The sequence below is a fragment of the Vombatus ursinus genome, unplaced genomic scaffold (assembly GCF_900497805.2).
Source record: "Vombatus ursinus unplaced genomic scaffold, bare-nosed wombat genome assembly UNPS02014932.1, whole genome shotgun sequence".
NCBI classification, from domain to species: Eukaryota; Metazoa; Chordata; class Mammalia; order Diprotodontia; family Vombatidae; genus Vombatus; species Vombatus ursinus.
The window spans coordinates 11,426,562-11,453,495 of NW_020954710.1; the positions used below are offsets into that span (position 1 = coordinate 11,426,562).

At 46.6% G+C, this 26,934-nt stretch overlaps 1 protein-coding gene across 3 annotated transcripts in view; it reads left to right on the plus strand.

The window, feature by feature from the left end:
• CHD5 (chromodomain helicase DNA binding protein 5) overlaps positions 1 to 26,934 on the plus strand; it is a 148,745-nt gene that overhangs the window by 54,860 nt on the left and 66,951 nt on the right. For 2 of the 3 annotated variants that reach the window (XM_027843954.1, XM_027843953.1), the window contains exons 1-6: positions 15,228 to 15,339; positions 17,010 to 17,248; positions 19,459 to 19,583; positions 23,155 to 23,278; positions 24,436 to 24,602; positions 26,159 to 26,377. In XM_027843954.1, coding sequence (XP_027699755.1) covers positions 15,245 to 15,339; positions 17,010 to 17,248; positions 19,459 to 19,583; positions 23,155 to 23,278; positions 24,436 to 24,602; positions 26,159 to 26,377 — 969 coding nt within the window. In that variant the 5' untranslated portion in view covers positions 15,228 to 15,244. Of the gene's footprint in view, positions 1 to 12,375; positions 12,556 to 15,220; positions 15,340 to 17,009; positions 17,249 to 19,458; positions 19,584 to 23,154; positions 23,279 to 24,435; positions 24,603 to 26,158; positions 26,378 to 26,934 lie in introns of those variants that run through there. The other variant, XM_027843956.1, reaches the window with a different exon arrangement.

Here is a 26,934-nt window from a genome sequence, read left to right on the forward strand (position 1 = left end):
GGGGGGGGAGGTGGGGAGGAGGAGGGGAGAGGAGATGAAAATCCATCAGTGTGAGGCACTGGATGGACTGATAATGCCCCAGTTGTGGGAAACAGCATCAGAGATGAGGAAGGAGAAAGTGCTATATGAGCCCACCTCACTTGTATCCTCGTATACCTCAGTTGTCATTATAATGTTGCCTTGATTGAAAATTGGGGGTGGGGACTGGGGGCAGGAAAGCCAGACAGAATACCCAGCCAAGGAATGTATTGGAGCTCTCTTTAAGCTAGCCTTGCAGATAGATTCATTTTCGGATCTCAGCCCACTAAGATTCTTCTACCAGCCTGGGGAATATGCCCCACCCTTGCCAGCTGCCAGGCTATAAATGGTAGGTCTCATGACCAGAGCATTAGCTTGAAGGTTACAGGACCAAGGTCATATATAACCCTTAGTGTTTTTGTTTTTGTTTGCAGATTCTTACTTTCCAGAAATTTGGCTTAATTTCCTTCAGATTCTGGTCTTGTGGAGCTGGCTGGCTGGTTAAATGTTTCATTGGGAAATTAATCATCAGATACTTGAAAAGAGCCTTCTTGCCCTTCTTTCTGTGTTCTCCTTCCCCCCTAATTTAAAATTTTGGTGGAATTATATTTTGGGGGCTTTGGGACATTTCTGTGCCTCTAGTTTCTTGGTTTTCACATTTCAGCCTTCAGGTTTTAGGACCTTAGTTTTGGTGCTGCCTCCAGGGCAGCTAGGTGATGCAAGAGCACTGTGCATGGAATCAGGAAGACTACTCTTCATGAGTTCAAATTTGGCCTCAGACACTTAGTGACCCTGAGCAAGTCATTTAACCTTTTTTGCCCCAGTTTCCTCATATATAAAATGAGCTGGAGAAGGAAATGGCAAACCACTCCAGTATCTTTGCCAAGAAAACCTCAAATGGGGTTATGGAGAGTTGGACACAACTGAAATGGTTGAACTTCAAGCTAGCTCTGTAGACCCCCAGTGTGGGTCCATCCTCCAGAGGTGCCAATATTATACTCCATCGAGACCTCATTCTATTGGAATCTTGTCCATTTCTCCTATTCGTTCTCCTCAGGGGGGAGGGGATCTGTCCAAATGTTTGGGAGACGTTCTTGTAGACAATAAGAATAGGTAGCCTTCTTCTAGTGTTTTGAAACGCAAGTCTTGCTTTAAAAACATTATCCAACTCAATTCAATGTATTATAGCTACTATGTGCCAGGTACTGTGTTAGGGAATAGAGAATATAATGGTAAAGATGATTCCTGCCCTCAAGGAATTTATATTCTAAGGGTTTGTATGTTGGATGAGGAAGGGAAAGTGTGGTGAGATTACTTCACTACATCCCTATGACCAGACTGTGAAAATAGCTACTACGGTTATTATTATTATCCCCATTTTACAGATGAGGAGATATTAGGGTTGGGATTCAAATCCAGATCACCCCTAGTGCTCTTTCCATTTCATTGTAATGCCTCTTTTCATGCCCTGTTCTTAGGATGATTCACCCCCTCTTTGCAAGGAAATATTTTGACAAAAGTTGGGCCTGGAGGTCTGGAAAAATTGCTCAAACAACAGCTGCCTGGGTGCCAAATTATGCTAACAAGCCAAACATATTCTAGAAGAAAGAAATCTTTAAGAATGTCCATCCTCCCTGGCTCTCTGCTACCGCTACCACCCCCATTCCCAGAGGTCATGAGGGAACATGGCTCCCATTGGGAGTTGGGAGTCCAGGTGGGAGTTGGGCCCCATGTTCACCCATAAGGGGAGCCCCCAACCCCAAGGCAGGCAGCAATCCTTGTTCTGCTCCGTGAGCTTTCTTTGTCTCCTCTTTCTCCTTGCTCTGGAGAGGGCTTCTCCTAATCCCCTCCTCTCCAAGGCTCCGGCTTGCCCTTTTCTCATTTCTCTCCGCTCCTGGCCTCCTGCCATCTCTCCCTCCCCCTCCCCAACATTTCCACACAATGCTCCTCCTGCCAGCCTCTCTCGGTCGTCTGGAAACTCTGTCTTTCTCCGAGCCGGGATGTAAGGCCATTCTTACAGCCTCTCCTGCCCCCTTGGATGTGGTGCCAAGGACTGCCTGCCTTAACACCCAGATGTCCACACTGGCTCTCTCTCTCTTCTTCCCTCTCTCCCTCCTGTCTGCTCAATGTGGTCACTTGAATAATAATTTCATCTTTTTTTTCCCCCTCAAACATTCTTTACGTGGGCTCTCTTTCGAGTCTGAAAACAACCTTGGGTGGGAGGGAAAGTGGGACTTCCTAGGATTTGAGAGATTACTACCAGCATCAGATCAAACTCAGTGAGATGTTATTTACAAAGCGCTTTAGGCACATAATCTCAATGGGGCCACACGACAAACCAGCACTGTAGGTGGAATTATTCCCACTTTATAGATAGGAAAACTGAGGTTCAGAGGAGTGAGGGAATTTCCCCAGGGTCATAGTTAGCAGGTTTCAGAGGTGGGATTTAAATCAAAGTGTCGTTGACCTCGTGTCCTATGGGGTATCCATTGTATCATGCTCCCTCCCTTCTACCCTAGACCATTGCCCTGCTGTTACAGGGTATAGGGTCACCAATTTAGAGCCTGAAGGCACCCCAGTAACCACCTCATCCAACCTCATTTTACAATCCAGGAAAATGAGGCACAGGAAGATGAAGTGATTTACCTAAGGTTATATAGGTAGTGGAAAGCATAGATTTAGAGCTTCGAGGGACCTAAAAGGTCATCTGGTCCAACCTCTGTCATTTTATAGTTGAGGAAACTGAAGCCCCAGGGAGATTGTGACTTGGCCAAGGTCACAAAAACTAGGAAGCAGTGGAGTTGAGATAATGATAGTGGTAATAATAATAATGATAATAATATAGTGACTCAACGTTTATATTGGGCTTTAAGACTTACGAAGCCCTATTTTTACAAGTACTCTGTGAGGGAGGTGAGTATAGTATATTGTTCCCATTTTACTGAAGAGCAAAGTGATACTCAGAGAGATTAAGAGATTCTCCCAGTGTTACATACGTAGTAAGTGTCAAGGAACCAGTCAGAACCAAGATTCAAACCCATTTCTTCTGGCTCTAAGTCATGGGCTCTTCTCACTATTCCACTTCTGTCAGATTAGATGATTCTACTATTACCCCCTTTTACAGATAGGAAAACTGAGGCTCAGACATACACAGTGTTAGTGGTCAGGAGGTGATTAGATATGAGTCTCTTACCACTTAATCATGATGCCTATCCCAGTTACTTGTTTTCTGAGTGGGTGTGAGATGAAGCTGATTTGCAGTGACGGGAAAGGATGGTGTAATCTTTATCTGTTAGTCATTTGTTTGGGTCATTTAAACCCCTTTTTGGTTAAGGACTGGTGTTGTGGTAATAGGTGACGGAAATGTCACCGGGCTGAGCTAGATCTTAGAAGAGGAAATGTCAGAGCTGGGAGGAGCCTTAGAGCACAGGACTTCAGAGCTGGGAGGGAACCCAGAACATAGAAAGTTAGAACTGGAAGGGCCCTTAGAACACAAAATGTCAGAGCTGGAAGGGACCTTAGAACATGGGATTTCATAGCTAGAAAAGCCCTTAGAACACAGAATATGAGAGCTGGGAGGGACCTTAGAACATAAAATATCAGAAGTGGAAGCGATCTTAGAACACAGAATGTCAGGGTTAGAAAGAGGTGTGTCCACGGACAATTGCTTTTGGCTCATAATAGAACAAGAGAGCATCCCTTAGGGCCAGACAACTCATACTGGAATGTGTGGGCAGGAAAAGGAATCAGGAGGAGGGGGTGGCAAGCCAGAATGTTCATTCTGTGATCATCAATTTAAAACTTAAAGGGAACTCTGAGATCATTTTGTTCAACCTCCTTCATTTTATAGATGAAATTGAGACCCCAAAACATTGAGAGACTTTCCCACGTTTACCCAGCTAGCAAATGGCAGAGGAGATTTGAATCTGTGTCTCCTCACTCCAAATCCAACACTTTCTGCTGCAATACTCAAAAATTTCCAGTCCTGGTGGTAGCTATGGCTTTGAAAAAGTAGAAGAGGTTGAACAATTCTGGGACTCTCCACACACAGTAGGTCCTCTAAGGGAGTCAGTGAGAACAGGATGGTGGGGAGCAGATGGGTGTGAATTTTTAAAAATGTTCTTTTTAATATTATAATTTTAATATAAATTTTATAGCATAAATATACAAAATATATTTATATAATACAAATATATTATAATTTTGATATTATAAATATTGATAAAAATCAACAAACACAGTCATTTCCATACAGATGACCGACCATAACAAAGGATTGTATATGAGACCATGAGTGTCCGTTATATATATCTTATTTTTTAAAATAAATAACAAATTCACCATAATATTGCAAAACTGGCCTCCTTTCAAGTGTCTCCCATTATCCTTCCTTCTGCTTTCTTTTGTGCATTTAAAAGTGTTTTATTGATGCTCATTTTGTTTTTTTGTTTTTTTGGTCATCATTAGCACTACCTCCTTCCCTTTTAACTTTTTCTTCCCCCTCCCCCACTGCCAAGATAACAACATAAACTTGTAACATATAAGCATAGTCAAGAAAAACAAATCCATCCATTGATTGTGCCTGAAAATGCATGTTTCATTCTTCACATATTGAGCAGCACCTCTTCTAGGAAGAGGAAAGCACGTTTTATCAGTAGGCTTCTGAAGTCATAGCTGACCAGCGTTCAGAATCCTTAAGGCTTTCAACTTTGTTTTCCTTTATATTGTGGTTATTGTATAAATTGTACTGGTTGTGCTCGCTTGATTCTGCATCAGTTCATACAAGTCTTCCTAGGTTTCTCTGATAGCATCCCTTTCATCATTTTTTCATGGTTTTGTTTTTTCAAGTCATGTCTGATCCTTTGTGACCCTGTTTTTCTTAGCAGAGATACTGGAGTGGTTTGCCATTTCCTTTTCCAGCTCATTTTACAGATGAGGAAACTGAGGTAAACAGGGTTGAGTGACTTGCCCAGGGTCACCCAGCTAGGAAGTGTCTGAGGCCAGATTTGAACTCAGGAAGATGAATCTTCCTGACTCTAGGCTAAGCACTGTATCTACTGTGCCACCTACCTGCCCTTAACATACAATAATATTCCACACTATATTCATAATTTCTATGGCCATTACCCATTCATGAATTATTTTAAACCCAGAGTAACTGCCTCTTAGAAATCTCTTTCCTGAGGAAGCCTCCACATACATAGCAGAGGTGTGCTTTCTCCCTGTTATCTTTTGAGTGTCGTTGGTTGGAAGGCAAAATCTTCTGTGCTCTCATTCGTCTTTTTCTCTACCTTGACTTAAGGGCACTGGCCATGGTACTGAAGGCCAGAGACTGTCTCTACTCCCCACCCCATCTTTTACCTTGTGGAGGTTTGATTCATAGAATTTTAGATTCATAGAATCTCAGAGTTTTGAGAGAGCTTAGAAACCATCTATCCAACTTCCTATCCCATACAGAAATCCCATCCACAGTCTCCTAGGAAAAGAGTCACCTGACCTCTGCTAGAATGTTTCTAGTGATTGAGCATTTATATTTCTTCTCTTGTGTGTCAGCTCTAATTGTTAAGAATTTTCCTTGTGACATAGTAGATAGAATGCTGGAGCTGGGGTCAGGAAGACCTGAATTCAAATCCCACCTTTAATACCTTAGTATCTGTATGACCATAGCCAATACACTAAATGTCTCTGAACCTTAGTTTCCTTACCTGTAAAATGGGTATAATTTTTTATTGCAACTATGATTTCATTGGCATAGAGAACTCTGACTCAGTATAGAATTGGGCCTTACTTCTTCAGCTTAGAGTATCAGAGAATTTCTTGGTACTCTAAGAAATTAAGTGGCTTTTCCAGGGTCACACAGTCAATATGTGTCAGAGATGAGACTTGGACTCAGATACTAGCTTACCCTCTCCTATGCTCCAATGCTAGTAATACCAGGAATGCCTCATAACAACGATGCAAGTTTTACGGTGGCATCAGAATGTTAGTTATTATTATGTTGACCTAAAAAGGTCTCTGTGCTTTCAATCAGCTTCTAGAATACTTGAACATAGCTCTTATGTCCCATCCAATCCAAAGAGTATATGTTAGGTGATATTAGATACAAGGTGCCATCCATGGTCTTCTTGTTTCTAGGCTAAACGTACCTAGAAAATGCCCTCAAAAAGTATCCAATAAGACCTGGTTTTGATTTCTTTCAACATCCTGGTGGCCTTCTTTCTTCCTTATACACTGCTATGCTCACGTACTCTCGAAAGTCTGCTCTACTATTCTACTCAAAACTCTTCAACAACTCTACATTGCTTACTGAATGAAGGGATTTTGGAATGCAAGGCCCTTGTAAGTTGGGCATCAGCTCTGTCTCCAATGTTATCTCATGTCAGTCTCGTTCATGTACCACTCTGTGTTTTAGCCAGGCTAGATGGCTCTCCATCCCTTGTTCTCCCCCTGCCCTCTCCCATCTCTCTACCTTTGCTTGTACTATCCTTCATACCTGGAATGGAGTCTTGCCCTTGTCTTGATCTCTCTCTTCCTTCAAATCCCATCTCAGTTGTCACTTCTGCCACTCTTTTCCTAAAATGTAAGTCTGTTCATGTCAACCCCTCTCCCCCCTACTCAATAATTGCTCCCAATTGCCTCTAGGAGCAAATACAAAATGCTTTGTTTGGCATTCAAAGCCATTTCTAACCTAACCTCCTCCTACCTTCCAGTCTTCTTACATGGTACTCACCAAAATATACTCTTCCATCCAATGTCATGGGTTCTTGGCTGTTCTCTGAATAAGACTCTCCATCTCTAAGCTCTAGGTGTTTTCCCTGTCTGTCCCCCATGCCTGGAATGCTCTTCCTCCTTCATTCTGACTATTGACTTCCTTGGTTTCCTTTAAGTCCCACCTGCTATAGGAAGCCTTCCCCAATCCCTCTTTATTCCAGTACTTCCCTCCCTCTTTTAATTATTTCTTATTTATCCTGTATGTAGCTTGCTTTGTGTACATGTCAGACTATTGTCTCCTCCATTAGAGTTGTAAACTCTTCGATGACAAGGCCTGTTTTTTTTTTTGCTTCTTTTTATGACCCAGGCACTTAGTTCAGTGCCTGGCACATAGTAGGCACTTAATAAATGTTTACTGATTAATTGATTACTCCTCTAGTAGAGTCAAGTCAAATCAACTAGCAATTAAGCATTTACCATATGCCAGGAACTGTGCTCAGCACTGGAAATATAAATACAAGCAGAAAGACAATACACAAAAGAGAGCTGGGGGTGGGGTGAAGGGATGAAAGTACCCAGCCCAGGAGCATTGTGGAGAAAATTCAGGAGTAGAATTGAACTTCAAAGGTAAAGAAGTTTCTGAGGCATTATAGAGAAAGACCAAGAGAGTCAGGAGTGCAGCCTGGAGAGGAGTGAAGAAATGCAATCTAATCCATTAAAAATTTATTAAGTACCTGCTATGTGCTAGGCACTGTGCTAAGCTGTGGGGATAATAAATAATAATTCTTAATAAAAAGAAGTAGTACCTGTCCTCCAGGAGCTTACAATCTAATGGAGGGGGGGAGACAACATACAAAAGGAGGCAGGAAAGGGGGGTATTCCATGGAGTGATTGACCTGGGCTGCCTCCTTAAAATGAAGGGTCTGGGAGAAACCAGCCAATCAGAGGGAGAGGCCCCAAGGGCAGAAGGAACTTCCAATGGGTGACATCCAGGTGTGAATGAGTCTTGGATGAAGAGGCTTGAAGCACTAGAGAGTGAGGAATGAAGCCTGGAAAGGAATGGGGCATCCCATGAAAGGGTTTTCTCCCTCCTCACTGACCTTAGAGAACCTGAGAATTTGTTGTAGCTGGTATTAAAATATGTTAGTTGAATTGGTGGGATGAGGGCAAAGAAGCCCAGACAATGTGCTGTAGGAAAACCTGAGGGAGAGAACTCTTGGGTCCACCTGAGCCTGCTCTAGGCTTCCATCCCTGCACTGGACATTTAAAGGAGAGGCCAAGCGAGGAAGTGGGATGGTTTGAGCATCATCTCAGCTGGAGAAATGAGGAAGTGGCATCATTTGGGAGTTATTCTAATGCAAATTTCTTAACCTGGGACTGTGAAGCTGGTTAAAATTTTTTTGATACCTGTTTTTCAATATGTAAGTGGCTTCCTTTTGTAGGCTGATGTATTTTATGACTTAACATGATTCTGAGAAGGGGTCCATAGGCTTCACCAGACTGCCAAAGTAGGGGGGCATGACACAAAGAAGGTCAGGAACTCCTGCTCTGAGGAGAGAAACAGCATGATGCTGTGGAAAGAGCACTGGAATTGAGGCAGAGGAGCCAGGATGAAATCCCAGCTCTATCTCCATGTGATCTTGGGCAAGGGCTTTAACTTTTGTGGGGCCTCAGTTTCCTAGTCTGTAAAATGAGGCGGTTGGACTAGATCGCCCCTGAGGCTCTTTTTAGCTCTACATCGATGGTTCTGTGACCTTAGGATCATTCTCAGTCCCATTTCTGGTACCCATCCCAACTCCCCAGGTACACAGGATTCCCCAGAGCAGCTGGCTTGTCTCTGTGGGGGCCTGTTGGTAGTGAGAGACCAGATCAGCCTCCCAGATTGCCAGGCAGGCTGAGTCAGCAGTCCAGGAAGCACCCTGGTTACGGGAAAGAGGAGAATGAGGTGAAGCCCAGGGACCACGTCTGGGTCTGGCTTTCGTGAGGAGAAAAGGTTTTAATTAGTCAGTCTAGGCAGGGTTCCCACTGGGGAGCTCGAAGCAGGAGGTCCGAGCATCATGGAGAAGTGGGGAGGAAGTGGAGACTCCCCAAGAGAGCCTAGGAATGCACCTTTCAAGGGTGGGAGTAGGGGAGGAGTATGGGGTGTGTGTGTGTGTGTGTGTGTGTGTGTGTGTGTGTGTGTTAGGGAATCATGCCTTTTCTTTCTGTCCAGGGCGCCTCTCCTTAAGGTGATTAATGGAGATGCTCTAGCTATTGTGAGCTCTTCCTTCTCAGCTACCTACCTGGGAGAAGATAGGAATGCGTATGTCTGTGAGAGAGAGAGAGAGAGAGAGAGAGAGAGACAGACAGACAGACAGACAGACAGACAGACAGACAGAAACAGAGACAGAGAATGTGTGTATATACCAGTTACGTGACTCTCCTAAGGTATGAAGTTTCTAAAGTATGAGATTTCTGCTGCTGTCTTATCTCGTGGACCATCCTAGCGGCTTCTAACCTTTTGATCTCTTCTTTCTTCCCATTTTCTGTCTCATTTCTCCTCATTTCCTCCTTTCCCTCCCTCCCTGTTTTTCTCTTTGCTTGCTGTGAACCTTAAAAAAACCCATTAAAATATAGAAAAACCTATCTATTTCTTTCAAGTCTGACCACCACTTGGTGAAGTCTCCATTCTACAGAAGATGAAACTGAGGTAGGTTAGGTGACTTGCAACCAGAGTCACACAGCTTAGAAATATCAGAAGCAGGATTTGAACTTAGGTCTTTCTGATTTCAGGTAGGAATGACTGATCAAGTACTGAACATCGTCTGCTATGTCACACAGCCCCCCCCCCCCCATCTTGTTACCTAATAAACAGATTGCTATTGCTCAGTAGTGTCCAACTCTTCATGACCCTATGTGGGGCTTTCCTGGCCAAAAAACAAAAAACAACTGGAGTGGTTTGCTATTTCCTTCTCCAGCTCATTTTACAGATGAGGAAACTGAGGCAAACAGAGTTAAATGACTTTCTCAGGTTTACACAGCTACTAAGTGTCCGAGACTGCATTTGAACTCAGGCCCATCACTCTATCCACTGCACCACCTATTGCCCCAATAAATAGATGAAATATGTATTATTATCCATCTAATACCTGTTTGTAGAATTGCACCTCTCCCTAATTCTGTCTGTCTCACTGACATTGCCACTACCCTGGTGAAGACCTTTATCACCTCATGCCTGGATCGTTGCAATAGACTGGTTGGGCTCCCTTCCACAGATCGAGATCACTCCTTGCTCTAGCCCACCTTCTCCTCACCTGTCAAATTGAACTCCTTAAAGTGAAGATCTCATCATGTCCCACCCTACTCAGTACACTCTCGGCTCTCCGTCTCATTCAGCACCAAATATGAAATCCTCTGTTTAGCATTCAAAGCTCTTCATAAGCTGCTCCCTCCCCCATCTTTCCAGTCTTCCCACACCTCACAGCTCCGTGCATTCTGAGATCCAGACACTGGCTTCTTTCCTGTTCCTTGGACAAGACGCTTCATCTGCTGACCTCTGGGGCGTTTTCCCTGGCTGTCCTCCGTGCTCGGAATGCTCTTCCTCCTCATCCCTGCTTCCTGGTTTCATCCAAGTCCCTGCTGAGATCCCACCTTCCACAGGAAGCCTTTCCCATTCCCCCTTCACTGCTAGGGTTTTCCCTCTGCAGATTGTTCCCACTTTATCCTGCATAGGTCTTGCTTTTGGACATAGTTGTTCCTGTGTTGTCTCTCCCATTGGTGACCTCCTTGAGAGCGGTCCCTCTCTTTCTGGTCTTTTTTTTTGTATCCTCAGTGCTTAGCAAAATGCCTGGCATGTATTAATCAGTGTTTATTGACTGACGGCTTGTCTTTCCCCTTCTCTCTCTTGACTCACCTAATAAACGTTGGTTGATCTGAATTTGTGTTTTTTTTTTCTTTTTCTCAAATCTGTTTCTCTGTCTTCTCCATTATTCTTTGTCCATCTCTCTTAGGTCTCTATAGAGTTGGTTGAACCTCTCCTCCCCTGCCTCCCTGTCTCTATCTTTCTCCTCTCTTCTTCTTTCCTGTCCTCCCCTCTTCTCTCTGTCTCTCTCTCCTCCCGTCCCTCCTTCTCCTCCCCCTTCTTTCCCTCCCTCCCTGTCTCTTTCTCCTCTCTTCTTTTCTCCTGTCCACCCCTCTTCTCTCTCTGTCTCTGTCTGTCTGTCTCCCTCCTTCTCTTCCCTCTCCCCCCTACCTCCCCCTCCTCTCCCCCCCTCTCCCTTCACCTAGTATATGTTAGTGACAATGATATTAACATTCCTAAATCAAAGGGTCACTAGCCTTCCCAAACCTAATCAGGTTGGGGGTGGGGAATGGAATCTTTCCCATCATCTGCCTTGCATCATCAGTGAAGAGAGATGAGTAAACATCTCTCTCAAAGGGACAGTGTTGTTTCATTTGTTTTTTTCCCCAGTGGGGATACTGTGGTTTTAAGCACCCTTATCTACATATAAATGTGCCATTTTCCGCCTGTACAGACAAGAAACTAAATCCAGGAAGCCAAGCTTGAGAGCTACCTAAATTACCTTGTCTCATAAGGAGGAGGGAGTGTCAGCGTTGACAGGCGATAGCAGAAATGGGGTGGCGCCTGCCATAGGAACAGATTGAACGGTGACAAACATTTGGTGGGGGAAATCATGCACGGGACGTGAGGGTTTCAGGAGACCTCCAGATTCTGGGAGGGGGGAGGAAGGGCATGTGCCCAAATGTCCAGAGCCTGTGTGTGTGTGTGTTTATTTCCACCGTCCTTTGTGGCGATAACTCCAGGGCATGAGCGGAATCTGAGGACACTAGTTAAAATTCAGAAGTGTATAAAAACTCAATCAGCAGCCGGGGCTGATGAGAACAGAACACACAGAAAGTGATGCAAAACCTCCCCAACAGGGGAGTCCCTTTCAAAAGACGGGTGTCTCAGGGCTGCCTGTATTACCTTTTCGTGCTGGCCAAATCACTCCCCAGAACAGAAAGCTTGCATCGAGCTGGCCTGGCTTAGACCTTCCTCGTGCCCAAGCTTGACTGTTTCCTTTGATCATTGGTTGGCAGTGCCCACTTGGTGTCTGGGGAGGAGTGATTGAGCTGGTGATTAGGCGAGACCAGAGACAAATATTTGTCCGTTTGTATTTCCAGAGGAAGGCCCACAGGGAAAATAATGGGGCGTCAGCAGTGTGGTTAGTTTTTTGGGGTGCCTTTCTCCAACTGGGAACCAATTATTCCCAAATGACATGACCATTCATTCCCAGTCAGTCACTGTCAGAGGGGCAATCTGGTTCTTTATTTGAGTAGATCTTGATGTTAGGAAAAAGCAGCTTGGCATGGTGGGTAGGGAGTGAAAGATCTCAATTAAAATTCTGCCTCAGATCATTATTAGCTGGGTGACCCTAGTGAGTACCTTAAGCTCTCTTAGCCTCAGTTTCTTACTTTTCTGTAAAATCAGGATACAGGCATACAGGGATTATCCTTACTATGCACAGGATAACCACGTCTTTATCACTTACCTCCCAGGTTTGTTGTGAGGCTTCAGTGAGATGATGTATGCCGGGGACTTTGGAGACCTTAAAGCATTTTATAAATGTAAGTAATGTTGTTGTTATTATTATTATCATCTTCCAGGGAAGCAATGATGAGCTTTCTGATAATGAAGAGAAGATGGAAGAGAAATCCGACAGTGAAGGGAGTGACTATTCTCCTAATAAAAAGAAGAAGAAGAAACTCAAAGAGAAGAAAGAGAAAAAATCCAAGCGGAAAAAGAAGGATGAAGATGATGATGATAACGAAGATGGAGGTTTAAAGGTAACTGAAATCAGGATGAGGGAGAGCGCTGGTCTTGGGACTAGAAGGAGCCAGTTTCTGACATATTAGCTGTGTGACTATGGGCAGATCACTTTACCTCTCTTGGCCTCAGTTTCCTCACCTGTAAAATGGTGCTATAATGCCTGTGGTATGTGATGGGGTTGGGGGGAAAGGGGGATGTTGTAGGGATTAAGTGGGGTACTATATTTAAAATGCTTTGTGGTCGTTTGGTTGTTTCAGTCATGTCTGACTCTTCATGACTTCGTTTGGGGTTTTCTTGGCAAAGATACTTAAATGCTTTACCTTTTCCTTCTCCAGCTCATTTTACAGATGAGGAAACTGAGGCAAACAGGGTCAGGTGACTTGCCTAGGGTCACACAGCGAGGAGGTGTCTGAGGCCAGATTTGAACTCAGAAAGATGAGTCTTCCTGACTCTAGGCCCGGCGCTGTGTGCACCAGGGCACCATCTAGCTGCCCCTACAAAGTGTTTTACACACCTTCAAAGGGCTCTCTGTCAGCTATTATGATCAACCAGTCAACAAGCACTTGCCCTGTGTGGGGCACTATGCTAAGCACTAGGGATACAAAGACAAAACCTGCCCTCAAGGAGATTACATTCTATTGAATGTATTCTATTATTTTACTGGATAGACTTGAGCTCTATGCATATAGACAGGTTTAATATTTGTAAAGGCTTAGCACAGGACCATCACATAGTAGGCGCTTCATCAATGCTTGCCCCCTCCCCTTTCGGAGGTTGAGAGCCTTCAGATAACTCCTTTTGTTTTTTCTTCCTCATCTTCTGACGTAAGAACCATTGTTCCCAAATGATGTGACCATTCATTCCCAGTCAGTTGCTGTCAGCGGGCCAGTCTGGTCCATTATTTGAGTAGATCTCGATGTTAGGAAAAGTGCACAATAAGAGGATTACATGGGGATGGGGGAGATAGAATCCCAAAGAATCATTTGGAATAACGATGAGATTTTTTAAGAGACTGTGGAGGGAAATTGATGCTGAGGCCACTTTGGACAATAAGGGCAGAGAGGCAGTTAGGAGCATGGTGACATCTCAGTTAGGGGAGCCTCCTGCTTGGAACTCCTTGGCTATACCCAGATACTCAAAAGACCTGAGACTTTTATCAGCATGAGAAATTCTTGGTATGGGAACTCCCCTCCACTTGAGTGCTGGGCTTGGAGTCAGGAAGACCTGAGTTCAAACACTTACTAGCTGTGTGACCCTGGGCAAGTCACTTAACCCCGTTTGCCTCAGTTTCTTCATCTGTAAAATGAGCTGGAGAAGAAAATGGCAAATCACTCCAGTCCCTTTGTCAAGAAAACCCCAGATGGGATCATGGAGAATCGGACATGACTGAAACAACTCAACAACATTTTACTAGGTGGCACCATAGTGCATAGAGCGCCAGGCCTGGAGTCAGGAAGACTCCTCTTTCTGAGTTCAAAACCAGCCTCAGATACTTAGTAGCAGTGTGACCCTGGGCAAGTCCCTTAACCTTGTTTGCCTCAGTTTCCTAGTCTGTAAAATGAGCTGGAGAAGGAAATGGCAAACTATTCTAGTATCTTTGCTAAGAAACCTCCAAATGGGGTCTTGAAGAGTCGGACATAACTGAAGCAACTAGCTAATAACTATGACTTAAGTAGGCAAGTCCTAGGGAGTTGTTTGAGGTGTCCTTGACTTTCCCATGCTCAGTCAGCTGGTGTTAGGGGCAGGGTTTGAATCCCCAGGTCTTCCTCACTCCAAGCTCAGTACTCTATCCACTATAGTATAAAAAGCCTCTAACTTGGGGATCTCAAATAACAATGGAAACTTAGAATCTGGGACTTAATCAATCGATCGATCGACATTTATTAAGGGCCCACTATGTGCTTGGCACCATGCTAAGGCAAAAGACAGTCTTTGCCCTCAAAGAGCTCACAAATGGATTTGACTTCAGGAGAGACACGGGCTTCCATCTTAACTCAGATACTTCCTAAGTGCGTGACCATGGGAAAGTCACTCCATCTGTGTTTCCTCATCTGCGTAATGGGGATTATGAATGCTTTTCTTTCCAACACAACCCAGCAGGATCGAGTTATTTACTATTGGGAAGTGCTTTCCAAACTTTAAATAGTTTCGAAGTGTGATTTGATATCATTGTTAATAAGTTAATAATATTAATAAGCAAACACTACTTCAGATACTCTTTCCACTATGTCATTCCCCCTCTCCAAAGCCTCCTGTTGTTTCTTGACTTCTCCATTTGCCCACCCCCCCCCCCCCCCCCGCCATGGAATCCTGGGTGTCGAGCTCAGGGGAAAGCACTTTGTGAAGGCTAACACCGCCATGGACCCTTCTGGGCTGCCATATTGACTTAGGTAGCTGTGTCTCACTGGGGCCTGGGCGCTCATCTGGAGGGATCTACCCTCCAGCCCTTGCGAGATTTCCTTTTTTCCAGAGAGCTTATATGCACACAAGCTACCTTTCTCAGTGCCATGATCGCTGCAGGGTGTCATTGCCAAGCATCCTAGGGAGAATCAAACGGAAGGGTCAGTTTTCTTAGAGCCTGAGAGAGCTCTTTTTAAAATAAAATACACCTTTAATCCTTCCTCCCTCCAAAAAAGAGCAGCTTGCCTCCCTTTCTCCGTGTCTTCTCTTTGGCCTCCGTAGGAGCCCAAGTCCTCAGGCCAGCTCATGGAGGAGTGGGGCCTGGACGACGTGGATTACCTGTTCTCAGAAGAGGATTATCACACTCTGACCAATTACAAGGCCTTCAGCCAGTTTCTCAGGTAAGCAGCCAGTTGGGTCGAGATGGGCCCCTCGGGAGCAGCTCTAGTACCTTTGCAAGTGATGGCATTATAAAGTCCAATCTTGGTTTCCTTTGGGGAGCAAGTCCATGGAGGGCTAAGTTTTCTTAATAAGTATTTACATTAAGTGCCTACTCTATGCCAGGCTCTGTGTAAGGCAATTGGGCAGAGTGGGGGGTGGGAGAGGGCGTACAAAGACAACACAAAACAGTTCCTCTCCTCAAGGAATCAGTCAGCAAGCACTGTTTAAACATTTCTGATGTGCCTGGCACTGTGCCAGGGGCTGGGGATCCGAGGACAAAGAATGAAATCATCCCTACTCTTAAGGAAGTTACATTCTAATCAAGAAGAATAATACATCTAGCATAAATATAACTGGGTGGTGCCTTGGATAGAGCACCAAGCCTGGAGTCAGGAAGACCTGAGTTTAAACACTTACTAGATGTGTGACCCTAGACAAGTCACTTAACCCAGTTTGCCTCAGTTTCTTCATCTGTAAAATGAGCTGGAGAAGGAAATGGCAAATCACTCTAGTATCTTTGCCAAGAAAACCCCAAATATTTGAGTTTAAACCTATTTGGGACCCAGTTTCTTCATCTGTAAAAATGGAGGGCCTCTAGTTCTCAAATCTGGGGTCCATGATCCTTGGGCAGGCAGTGTGGTGGACTGGAGAGAGCAGTAGATTTGGATTCAAAAAGTACTTAGATGCCTATTAAACATGTGACTCTAGGGAAGTCACTTACCTTTTTGGGCCTCGGTTTTCTCATCTGTAAAAGGAGGGATTTGGGCCAATGACCTGGACGGAGGGGTCCCTCCTGGGTCTAGATGTGTGATTCTATCATCTAGGGAGTTAGTCTCTAATTAGATAATCTCCAAGGTCCCTTCTGGCTCTTAAATTGATGATCCTTTGATCTGGGCAAAGTCTAGGTTGATTGATGGTCCTCGAGACTAAAGATGGTGGTTATTGATCTCCCTCGATGCCTGGGTTGAGTTCTGGTGGGGAAGGCACCATGGTAGGGTGGTCAGCAGCATTCTGTCCTTCTTTTGTGTCTTATAGGACCTGCCCATTCCTATCTTGCCCCAGGCTGGGGTCCATCCGGTTTTAGCCCAGTGGCCTCCTCTCTTCTCTTGGCCCTGGAGTCAGTCCCCTGGTGACTTGTAACAACCTTGTTTTAAGAGGGACCCACGCTGGTCTCATGGGCTAGATAGGTGTGCCAGCTGGTTGCAGTCAACCTGTAGGTTGTAGTTGGTTAACCTCATAATAGCGAGCATTTATGTAGTGCCTTGAAATATCTGAGGCTGGATCTGGACTCAGGTCTTCCTAACCCTAGGCCCAGCACTCTATTAGCTCTTCAAGTTAACTGGTTCTGTACCCCATCCTAGCAAATACTTTGGCTCGATTCGATAGGAGATAATTGAGCTGAAAGAATCAGAAAATGGGAGTTTTGTTCTTGACCCTCATCTCCAATTCTTCCTACGTGACCTTAGGCCATTTCCCTTCTCCATGCCTTAGTATTCCAGTCTGTAGAATGGGACTAGTGATTTCTTTTGCACCCAGCAGAAGGTACTTGCAGGAGCTGGTTGTTTGATGATCTACAGGTATGTGTGGGGGGCTGGGAGCGATTCTCTTCCTGTCTCTCTCCCCTGCTCAGGCCTCTCATTGCCAAGAAGAACCCCAAGATCCCCATGTCAAAGATGATGACGGTGTTGGGGGCCAAATGGCGAGAGTTTAGCGCTAACAACCCATTCAAGGGGAGCTCGGCGGCAGCAGCAGCAGCAGCGGTGGCTGCCGCCGTGGAGACAGTCACCATCGCCTCGCCGCTGACTGTCAGTCTGCCTCAGCCCATCCAGCCCATGCCCATCCGTAAAGCCAAGACCAAGGAGGGTAAAGGTAAGTGATGCACCTTGTCAGCTGGAGGAGAGGTCTAACCTGCTAGTGGGCACTTAGTCTACTGATCAACAAGCATTTATTAAATACTTGCTGTGTGCCAGGAACCATGCTAAGCACTGGGGACACAAAGAAAGGCAAAAACATGATTCCTGCCCTCAAAGAGTCAGGCAACAAGCATTTATTAAGTACCTACTATGTGCTGGACTTCATGTTAAGTGCTGGGGATGCAAAGAAAGGCAAAAGACAGCCCCATCCCGGTCTGATGAGTTAATGCTACTCGTGACCAGAGTCTCTGAGGGCCCCAGATAGAGGGGCAATAGATGCCAGGTGAGGTTCATTCAGAAAACCGGTGAGCTCTGGTAGAAAGACCACTGTGCTGGGTGCTAGGGTGCTGTCTCGACTCTGCGATGAGCTCATTGTGTGACCTCAGGTTAGCACTAGACCTCACCTGGCCTCAGTTTCCCCGGATGTACTTTTCCTGCCTCTTTCCCAGGGTGGTTGTGAGGGTCTGTGTATCATAGGATCTAAGATCCAGAGCTAGAAGTGACCTCTCGGGTCATCTAGTCCTCCCCTCCCCCATTTACAAATGAGGAAACTGAGGCACAGGGAAGGATAGCGACTTCGCCAAAGTCTCTCAGGGAGTAAGCAGAATTGGAACCTAGGTCTTTAATGCAGAGCCCGGTCTTCTCCCACTGTACTACACTGCCTCTTATCATAGGTGATATCAGGGTGATAACATCCCTCAACTCTAGAAATTTTCATATAACGCCTCTTTAGGAACAGAGGGGTCTCAATCTGCATTGGTGGAGGGAGAATCCACAATGAGAACAATCAGAGATCCTCAAAGCACTGAAATATTACTATACAGAGGGAGACGGAACTAGGGTGGGGGCAATGGGGCTTTGTCCCCACTGTCCAACTGGGGCCTTTGTGTCAATACCTAGAGAGTCACAATTCCTCTTCAGGTTGACCCAGTGCCCCTCAATCTCCTCCTCGCCCCGTGCCAAGCCCCATCCCAAAGTGCGGCTTCCCAGTTCTCTCACCCCAGACATCCTCCCCGTTGCCTGCTTCCTTCTCCTGAAGCCTGGTGGTCTGCTTGTTGAATAGAGGTATCTGGGCATAGAAGGTGGTCAGTAGTGTTGGATGTAGCGGAGGAACCTAGGAGGAAGAGGACTGAGAAAAGACCATGTGATGGGATGAGTTAGAGATTTTTGAGAGCTCTGGAGGGAGAGCAGTTTCAGCTGAGTGATGAGGTCTGGAGCCCGACTGCTTGGTAGAGAAAGTGAGGAGAAGTCGAGGCAATGATTGTTGATGGATTTTTCAAGGACAGCTAACAGGGGATAGGAGAACACACACTTACCCAATGACATCGGTGATGTTGGGAAGGACGTGAGAAGGGCAACTGGAGCCATTCTGACGGGAACATCAGAATTCAGAAAAAGGTGTTTTGGGAAGGCTTCCTGAAGGAGGTGGCCTTTGATCTGAGCTTTGAAGGCAGGCCAGGTTTTGGACAGGTGGAGAGAATGAGGGAAGAAACTCCAGGCACAGGAAAGGAACATCTGTTTGGATCCTTATTGGCTAGGATTCTGTGTGCCAGTCTCCGCTGGCAGAAGGAGCTTCCTCCGTGGGAAATCAGTGTTCCTAACATTCAAAAATGGTCCTACATCCTGATTGGGAATAGAATCGCTCCACTCAGGCCTGTCAGGAGAGAAATCACAGGGAACTCAGTGGCTATGTATTCCAGTCTGTAACCCCTCAAACTTGCAGAAAAAGAACTATGTATTTATGTAACGCTTTAAGCACTTTACATATAATATTTCATTTTATCTTTGCCATGATTCTGGGAGATAGGCGCTATCATTATTCCCATTTTGTAGGTGAGGAGACTGAGGCAGACAAAAGTTAAATGACTTGCCCAGGGTCACCTAGCTAGTAAGTGTAGTGTGGGCATCCTGCCTCTGCCTAAAGACTTCCTGGGGGTGAGGTGGGGAGCCAGCCCCTCCCAAGGCAGCTGGCTTCCACTCTTTGCTGCTGTTTCTGTTCTCTGGGGGCGGACAACCGAAAAAAGATAATGAGGCCTCAAACAAGAGGTTAGGCCCTTCTTAGACGCCAGCAGGGTTGGCATGGGTTGGGGGTGTGTATGTGGCAGGGGCAGGGGATGTATGGGTCAGGGGAGGCAATTGGTGTGACTTGTCTTCTGTCCTGTTTAGGGCCTGGCGTGAGGAAGAAAGTCAAAGGTTCCAAGGATGGAAAGAAAAAAGGCAAAGGAAAAAAAATGGCTGGGCTGAAGTTTCGATTCGGAGGCATCGCTAACAAGAGGAAAAAAGGCTCCTCAGTAAGTCTGTCTGTGAGCCTATGTGAGTGCAGCTGTGCATGTGTGCATGGGAATGTATGTCCATGTTTGGGTGTGAGCTCTGTGGAACCCTCACCTTGTCTGTCTCAGTTTGCTGTTCTGTAAAATGGGATAATAATAGCACATACCTCCTAGAGCGGTTGTGAGAATCAAATGAGCTAATTTTTTTTATAATTTTATTTTATTTTTTCCAATTACATGTAAAGATAGTTTTCAAAATTCACTTTTATAAGATTTTGAGTCCCAATTTTTTCTCCCTCCCTCCCTCCCCTCCTTCCTCCCCAAGACAACAAGCAATCTGATATAGGCTATACATGTACAATTTTATTTCCACGTTAGTCATGCTGTGAAAGAAAAATCAGAACAAAAGGGAAAAACCACAAGAAAGAAAAAAAAGATAAAATAGTGTGCTTAGATCTGCATTCAGACTCTGTAGTTCTTTCTCTGGATGTGGAGAGCACTTTCCATCGTGAGTCTTTCGGAGATGTCTAGGTCCTTGTATTGCTGAGAAGAGCTAAGTCTATCAAAGTTGGTCATCACACAGTGTTACTGTTACTGTGTACGATGTTCTGGTTCTGCTCCCTTCACTCAGCATCAGTTCATGCAAGTGTTTCCAGGTTTTTCTGAAATGCGCCTTGAGCCAATATTTTTAAAAGGCTTAGCACATGGAAGGTACTTAATAAATGATCGTTTCCTCTTCCTCCCCTCTTCCTTCTTTCTCTCCCTCCTTCCCTCCCTTCCTCCCTTCCTCCCTCCCTCCCTTCCTTCCTCCCTCCCTTCCCTCTCTTTCTCCCTTCCTTCCTCCCTTCCTTCGTTCCTTCCTTCCTTCCTTCCTTCCTCCCTCCCTTCCTTCCCTCCTTTCTCTCTCTTTCCCTCCCTTCCTTCTATTGGAGGTGGCATTTGAGCTGGGCCTTGAAGCCAGCGCTTCTAAGAGATGGCATGGGTGGGAGGGAGTGCATCCTAGGCCAGGAAGACCATCTGGTCCAGAGGAGGGAGCAGTTAGTTTGGTGTCTGGCTGGAATGTGGAGTGCCTGAGGAGGAGGAATGTAAAAGATGTCTACAAAGATAGATTGGAGTCGGATTTTGAAGGTTTAAATAGCAAATCGAGGAGTTTGTTTGTGTTTTATCCTAGAGGTAAGAGGTGGGCCCTGGAGCTTCTTGAGCGGGGGAGAAGCACGGTCAGCATTGTGTCAAGGCTATCCATTTGGCAGCCAAGGGGGGGCCTGTTTGGAAAGGAGAGAAGCTGAAGACAGAGAAGTAGTGCAGTAGTTTAAAGGAGGGGTAATGTGGCTAGTGTTATGGCCATGGAGAAGGAAGGAAGGAAACAAGCATTTATTAATCACTTACTATATGCCGGGCAGTATGCTAAACACTTTACAAATATCTCACTTGATACAACAATCCTGCCAGGTAGGTGTTATTGTCATCTCCATTTTACAATTGAAGAAACTGAGGCAGACAGTGACTTGCCTAGGAAGACACAGCTAGTAGGTGTTTGAGGTGGGATTTGAACTCAGCTCTTCCTGAACCCAGGGTCAGTGCTCTATCCACTGTACCACTGAGCTGTCTCTGTGGTGGAGATCCATATGGGTGGAGAGAAGGGGCTGAGAGATATTGAGGAAGGAGAATTGGCAAGATGGCAGCTGATTGGATGTAGGAGGTTATGGAGGCTGAGCAGTCAGCAGGACAGATGAGCAGGTTTCTAGACTGCAAGCCCGGGTGACCAGGAAGATGGTGGCGCCCGTGGTATAGAGAAGTCAGGAGAGGCGGCACTGGGGGACGGAGATCATGTTTGGGTCTACGGGACGTCTGAGCGAGGCACCCAGCGGGCAGCTGGGATGTGAGGTGGGAGCTCAGGAGGGAGGAGGAGGGCTGGAGTTAGGAGTAGCTGCTGTGCCCTTGGAGCAGTCACTGGTGTTTTTTTTGGGAGGAGGGGGCTGTCTTCTTCTGCCACGAGGCTGATCCCCAGCGCTCTTTCCTGCTCTTTGCCCCAGGAAGGAGGAGGAGGACTCTAGCGAGAGCCCTCCCTTCCCATCAGTGGCTACAACACCCTGCTGCGTCCCAGCCCTCGGTAGTGTTCAGCTGTCGTTTTGTACAGAGCTTGTCTGAAGCTTGCCCTCCCACACCACTGTGCAGAAAGGAGAATTAGCCAGCTCTTTAATTATCTGATTATGCCTTGCTGACTTCCCAGTCTGCTTTCCATGATGTTCCTGAGGGAAGGTGGGGAGGAGAGAGCAGCAGCAAGCCAGAGCCAGGGAACCTGGCTTAGCAGGTCTGGGCTGGCACCCCCTGCCCTTCCCCAAATGTGAGAAGTCATCCTCATCCTCCACCCCCCACCCCCACCCCCATCAACTCAGCGACCAAGTCTGGCTGTAGATGAAGTGTTTTAAACCCAGAGTTGCCCACCTCGGCAGAAAGGGGAGGGAATTGCAAAATTTAGTTCCTTTTTGGGGGGGCTGAACTTGGTCATATCATTACACAAAGCTCAGGTTTGCTTTGTTTCAGAATTTTTTATTATAGTAGCCATCACCAACATCTATCTATCATCTACCTACCTACCTATCTCTTTCTTTTCTTTCTTTCTTTTTCTTTCTTTCTTTCTTTCTTTCTTTCTTTCTTTCTTTCTTTCTTTCTTTCTTTCTTTCTTTCTTTCTTTCTTTCCTGCCTCCTTTTTTTCCTCTTTCCCTCCCTCCCTCTTCTTTCTTTCTTTTATATCTATTTTTTGGCATTAATTTTTTGAAAAAAATTTTGAGTTTCAAATTTTCTCCCTCTCTCCTCTCTCTACCCCACCCATTGGGAAGGAAAGCAATATGATATCAATTATGCACACTTCTTTATTAAGAACTTATTGCATGCTTACAATTCCTGCCGTGACATATGCAAATCCCACCATTGGCACCAGCTCAGCGACCTTGGGCTAGTCACTTACCCTGTGTACTTCCTAGGATTTATGTATGTATTAGATCTATGTATTTGTCTGTGTATTAGATATAGGTCACTTCCTAGGATTTATCTGTGTATTAAACTGTCCGGTCTCTGTATCTTTGACTTTCTCATCAGAATGTAAGCCCCTTATAAATAGGGGTTGTTTCATTCATTGTATTTGTAGCACTAGCACCTGGCACGATGCCTGGCACGTAGTAGGAGCTTAGTAAATACTGGTTGATTGATTGCTGCAGGAGAAACAGACACGAATTCAACCGTCCAGAAACTTACAATGTAGTTGGGAAATGGGGCCGCCAGGTGGCGCCATAGTGCACAGAGCGATGGGCTTAGAATCAGGAAGACTCATCTTCCAGAGTTCAAATCTGGCCTCAGCCACTTTAGCTGTGTGACTCCGGGCAAGTCACTTCACCTCTGTTTGCCTCAGTTTCCTTAACTGTAAAATGGGAATTATAATAGCACCTACCTCCCAGGGTTGTCGTGAGGATCCAGTGGGGCATTTGTAAAGCACTGGCAGCTAGGCGGTTCATCCATGCTGGCTCCCTCCCCCCAGCCCCCTACCCCCCACATCAAGCCTCCCCCGCCATGCACCTGTCCTTTCTCCCTGCAGAGTGAGGAAGATGACCGGGAGGAGTCGGACTTTGACAGCGCCAGCGTTAACAGTTCCTCTATGCCGTCTGAATGTTCTTCGGCCTTGGGCAAGAAGGGCAAGAGGAGAAGGAAGAAGAAGAGAAGTAGGCATTTTGGGGGCCGGGATGGGGGTTGGGGAGGGTTCTGCTGATGGATAGTGAAGTGGGGCAAGCCACTTCCGAGCCTCAGTTTCCTCATCTGTAAAATGAGGTGGGTGGACTAGAGTAGGCCAAACTGTCCTTTACAGCGCTAATGCTTTGTGATTTCAGGTGGGGGGAGGGGAGATGCTCTCTAAGAGATTATATGTGGGTGTAAATGGGGGGGGCCTTGGACTTAGGAGGTCCTGGTTTCAAACCCCACCACTGACATTTGCCAACAGAGTGGCCTTGGGAAAGTCACCGTCTCTGTGCCTTTAGCAATTCCCCAGGATTTATCTACAAAATTATAGGATTATTTGTGGAGTTTCCCAGGCTGTCAAAATAATCAGTCCTTTAAGTGTGTGGAGTATGGCAGGGGTCTATGAAAGGCCAAAAATACTTGGACAGATCCTCCTACCCCATGCTCAACAGGGGCTGCTGAGGAAACTAGGCCTCCAGTTAAAGATCTCTGTTCCCCTGGCTCTCCCACTTACTATCTGTGTGACCCTGGACACGTGGCTTACTCTTTATGGGCCTCAGTTTCCCCATCTGTAAAATGAAGAGGCTCACTAGGTGATCTCCAAGCCCCTTTCCTCTCCACAGGCTTTCTCCCACTGTTAAGCAAGAGAAGTGCACTCTCCTACCTTCTCTTTCTATTGATTTGGAATGCCCCAGCTTAAATCTAGAGCTTCCTAGTCAAAGAATAAAAAATATTGTGAGCAGCTGAAAAGAGTTCAGAGATCAAGGAGTCCTGGCCGGATCACACAAGACAGGGCAGCTGCCCTTTACCCCGCCCCTCCCATCGCCCCCTCCCCACCAGGCTGCTCTGCCCATCCCTTTAGGGCAGCAATGAACTGGATCATAGGTTCATTCACAATGAAGTTGTTAGATATGGAAATGGTTGGTTTGGGCTCCTAAGGGAGGTGGGGGTGGGGTGGGTGGGAACTATTCAATTCAAAGGAATGACTCACAAATAGTAGAATTTCAGACACCCACAGGGGTGGGGGTGTGGGAGAGATTTTTGGATTGGTTTCTGTTGGGGGGGGGGCCTAGCTCCCATGAGATCACATCTGTAGGTGGGCAGGGGCAGGGCCAGCCTTGACGGCCTTCTCTGTCTGCTCCAGTTGAGGATGGGGATGGCTATGAGACAGACCACCAGGATTACTGCGAGGTGTGCCAGCAAGGAGGAGAGATTATCTTGTGTGACACATGTCCCCGGGCCTATCACTTGGTGTGCCTCGATCCGGAGATGGAGAAGGCTCCGGAGGGCAAATGGAGCTGCCCTCACTGTGTAAGTGTAATCCCCGCACCTCTCCCTGCCCCTACCTCCCTGCTCCGGGAGGGGACCGCCAGCCCCGATTCACTCTAATGTCCCAGAAACCTGCAGGTTTGGGGAGACCTGGGGTGATATTACTGAGGCCTGAGCACTTTGCTGCTTTGGGTTGGAGGCTCGACGGGAGCTTTTGGGGATACAGTCCTTGTTCGGGGCCAGGCGATGGGGACTCAGAGGGGAGACTCACTTCCAGCCACAGTAATTCAATAGAAAGAGCCCTGCTTAGAAAGTCCAGGGATCAGGGTTCAAATCCCACCTCTGACGCTTACTACTTGTGTGACCTTGAGGAAATCACCTCCCTTCTCATTTATAAAATTAGGTGGTTGGGCTAGAAGACCTCCAAACACCCTTCCAGGTCTAGATCATAGTATGAACACAGCGGTCCCCAAAAGCTAACACCGTCTTTGTTGCTGTTGCTAGTTGTGACCTGTGGACCATACTGTCCGTGGGGTTTTCTTGGCAAGAATATGGAGTGGTTTATTATTTCCTTCTCCAGTGGAGTAAGGCAACCAGAGGTTGAGTGACTTGCCCAAGGTCACACAGCTACTAAGTGTCCGAGGTCAATTTGAACTCAGGTCTTCCTGACTCCAGGCCCAGTGCTCTAGCCATCGAGCCATCTAGTTAGCCCTCCATCTTAGACTTCCTTAAAGGTGGAATAACGTCCAGGACTAGGGAGGCCATGGTCCCACCATCCTCTGTCCTGGCCACATCACATCTGCAGTTCTGTGTTGAGTTCTGAGAGTCACATTTTAGGAAGAACATTGATAAGCATCAGTTGACAGATCTGGGGATGTTTAGGATGGAGAAGAGAACACGGGGTTGGGGGTGGGGGCAGACACGATAGAGAAGTGTTTGAAGAGCTGTCTTTTGGGAAGGAGATTGTTCTGTCAGCTCTAGAGAGAATCAGAGTCATTGGATGGAAGTTACAAAGAGACCAGTTTAGGTTCAATGTTAGGAAAAATCTCCTTCCATTTAGAGCTGTCCCAAAGTGGAATGGGAGGGTGGTTTTGGAGGTAGTGAGCTCCCCATCCCTGGAGGTCTTCAAGCAGAGGCTTGATGGCCTCTTGATGGAGATGTTGTCATGGTCAGACTCTGTGGCCTCTACAGTCTGTTCCCACACTGCCATCCTCTGACCTTGTCTTCCCCATTGCAGCAGGCTCTTATGCAGAAACTCAGTCTGAACATGGCGGTCTCCATTCCCTAAGCTTGGATTTCCCACCCTTACTGGGCTAGCTTTGTCTCCAGCAAAGAGAGAGGTCTTCTGCAGCAAAGTTCCCCATCCTGAGCTACCTCCGCGAGCCCCCAGACTTATCTGGGTGTGGGGTGGTGTCTAATTCCAAGGGAAGGGGTGGGATGAGATGGAATCTGGGAAGATTGTGGGTTTTTTTTCAGCTGCTGTTGGTCCGGGCTTGGCTTTCCTCCAGGACAGGGGATGAAAGTCCTTTATTCTAGCATAAGGAGCTGGGGAGGGCAATGGGACCAGGTCCCAGGGAGCCCCTTCTTTCACAATGCAGGAGAAAGAAGGCATCCAGTGGGAACCAAAGGATGAGGAGGAGGAGGACGATGAGGGGGGCGAGGAGGAAGAGGATGACCACATGGAGTTCTGCCGCGTGTGCAAGGATGGGGGAGAACTTCTCTGTTGTGATACCTGCCCGTCATCCTATCACCTGCACTGCCTGAACCCGCCACTGCCCGAAATCCCAAATGGTGAATGGCTCTGCCCGCGCTGTACAGTGAGTGTTGTAACCGTTCATTGCCCCCAGACCCCTAGCCTCCTCCTGGCCTCGCTAGGCCCAGGGGCTCTGCTACTTGCTCTTCAGCTCCATTCCTGTCCAGGTGTCTAGTGGGAGGTCCCCTGGCCTGGGAATTAGGGAGGGGTAGCATGGTCTGCGGAAAGGGAATGGGATTGGGTTGCAATCCTAACTCTGCTCTTCACTGCCTCTGTGACTGTGGGGGAGTCACTTCGTCACTTCTGTCTTCCTAGTCTCAGTTTCTTCTGCTGTGATATGAAGGGGCTTGGAGCAGATGAGCTTTAAGTGTTTTCAGCTCTGACATTATCGTTCTAAGCTATGTCCCAACTCTGATGTTCTGGGTTCTAAGGGCCCTCCCAGCTCTGACATTCTGGGTTCTAAGGGCCCTCTTGGCTCTGACAGCCTCTGTTCTAAGGGCCCTCCCAGCTCTGACATTCTCTGTTCTAAGGGCCCTCCCAGCTCTGACATTCTGTGTTCTAAGGGCCCTCCCAGCTCTGACAGCCTCTGTTCTAAGGGCCCTCCCAGCTCTGACATTCTGG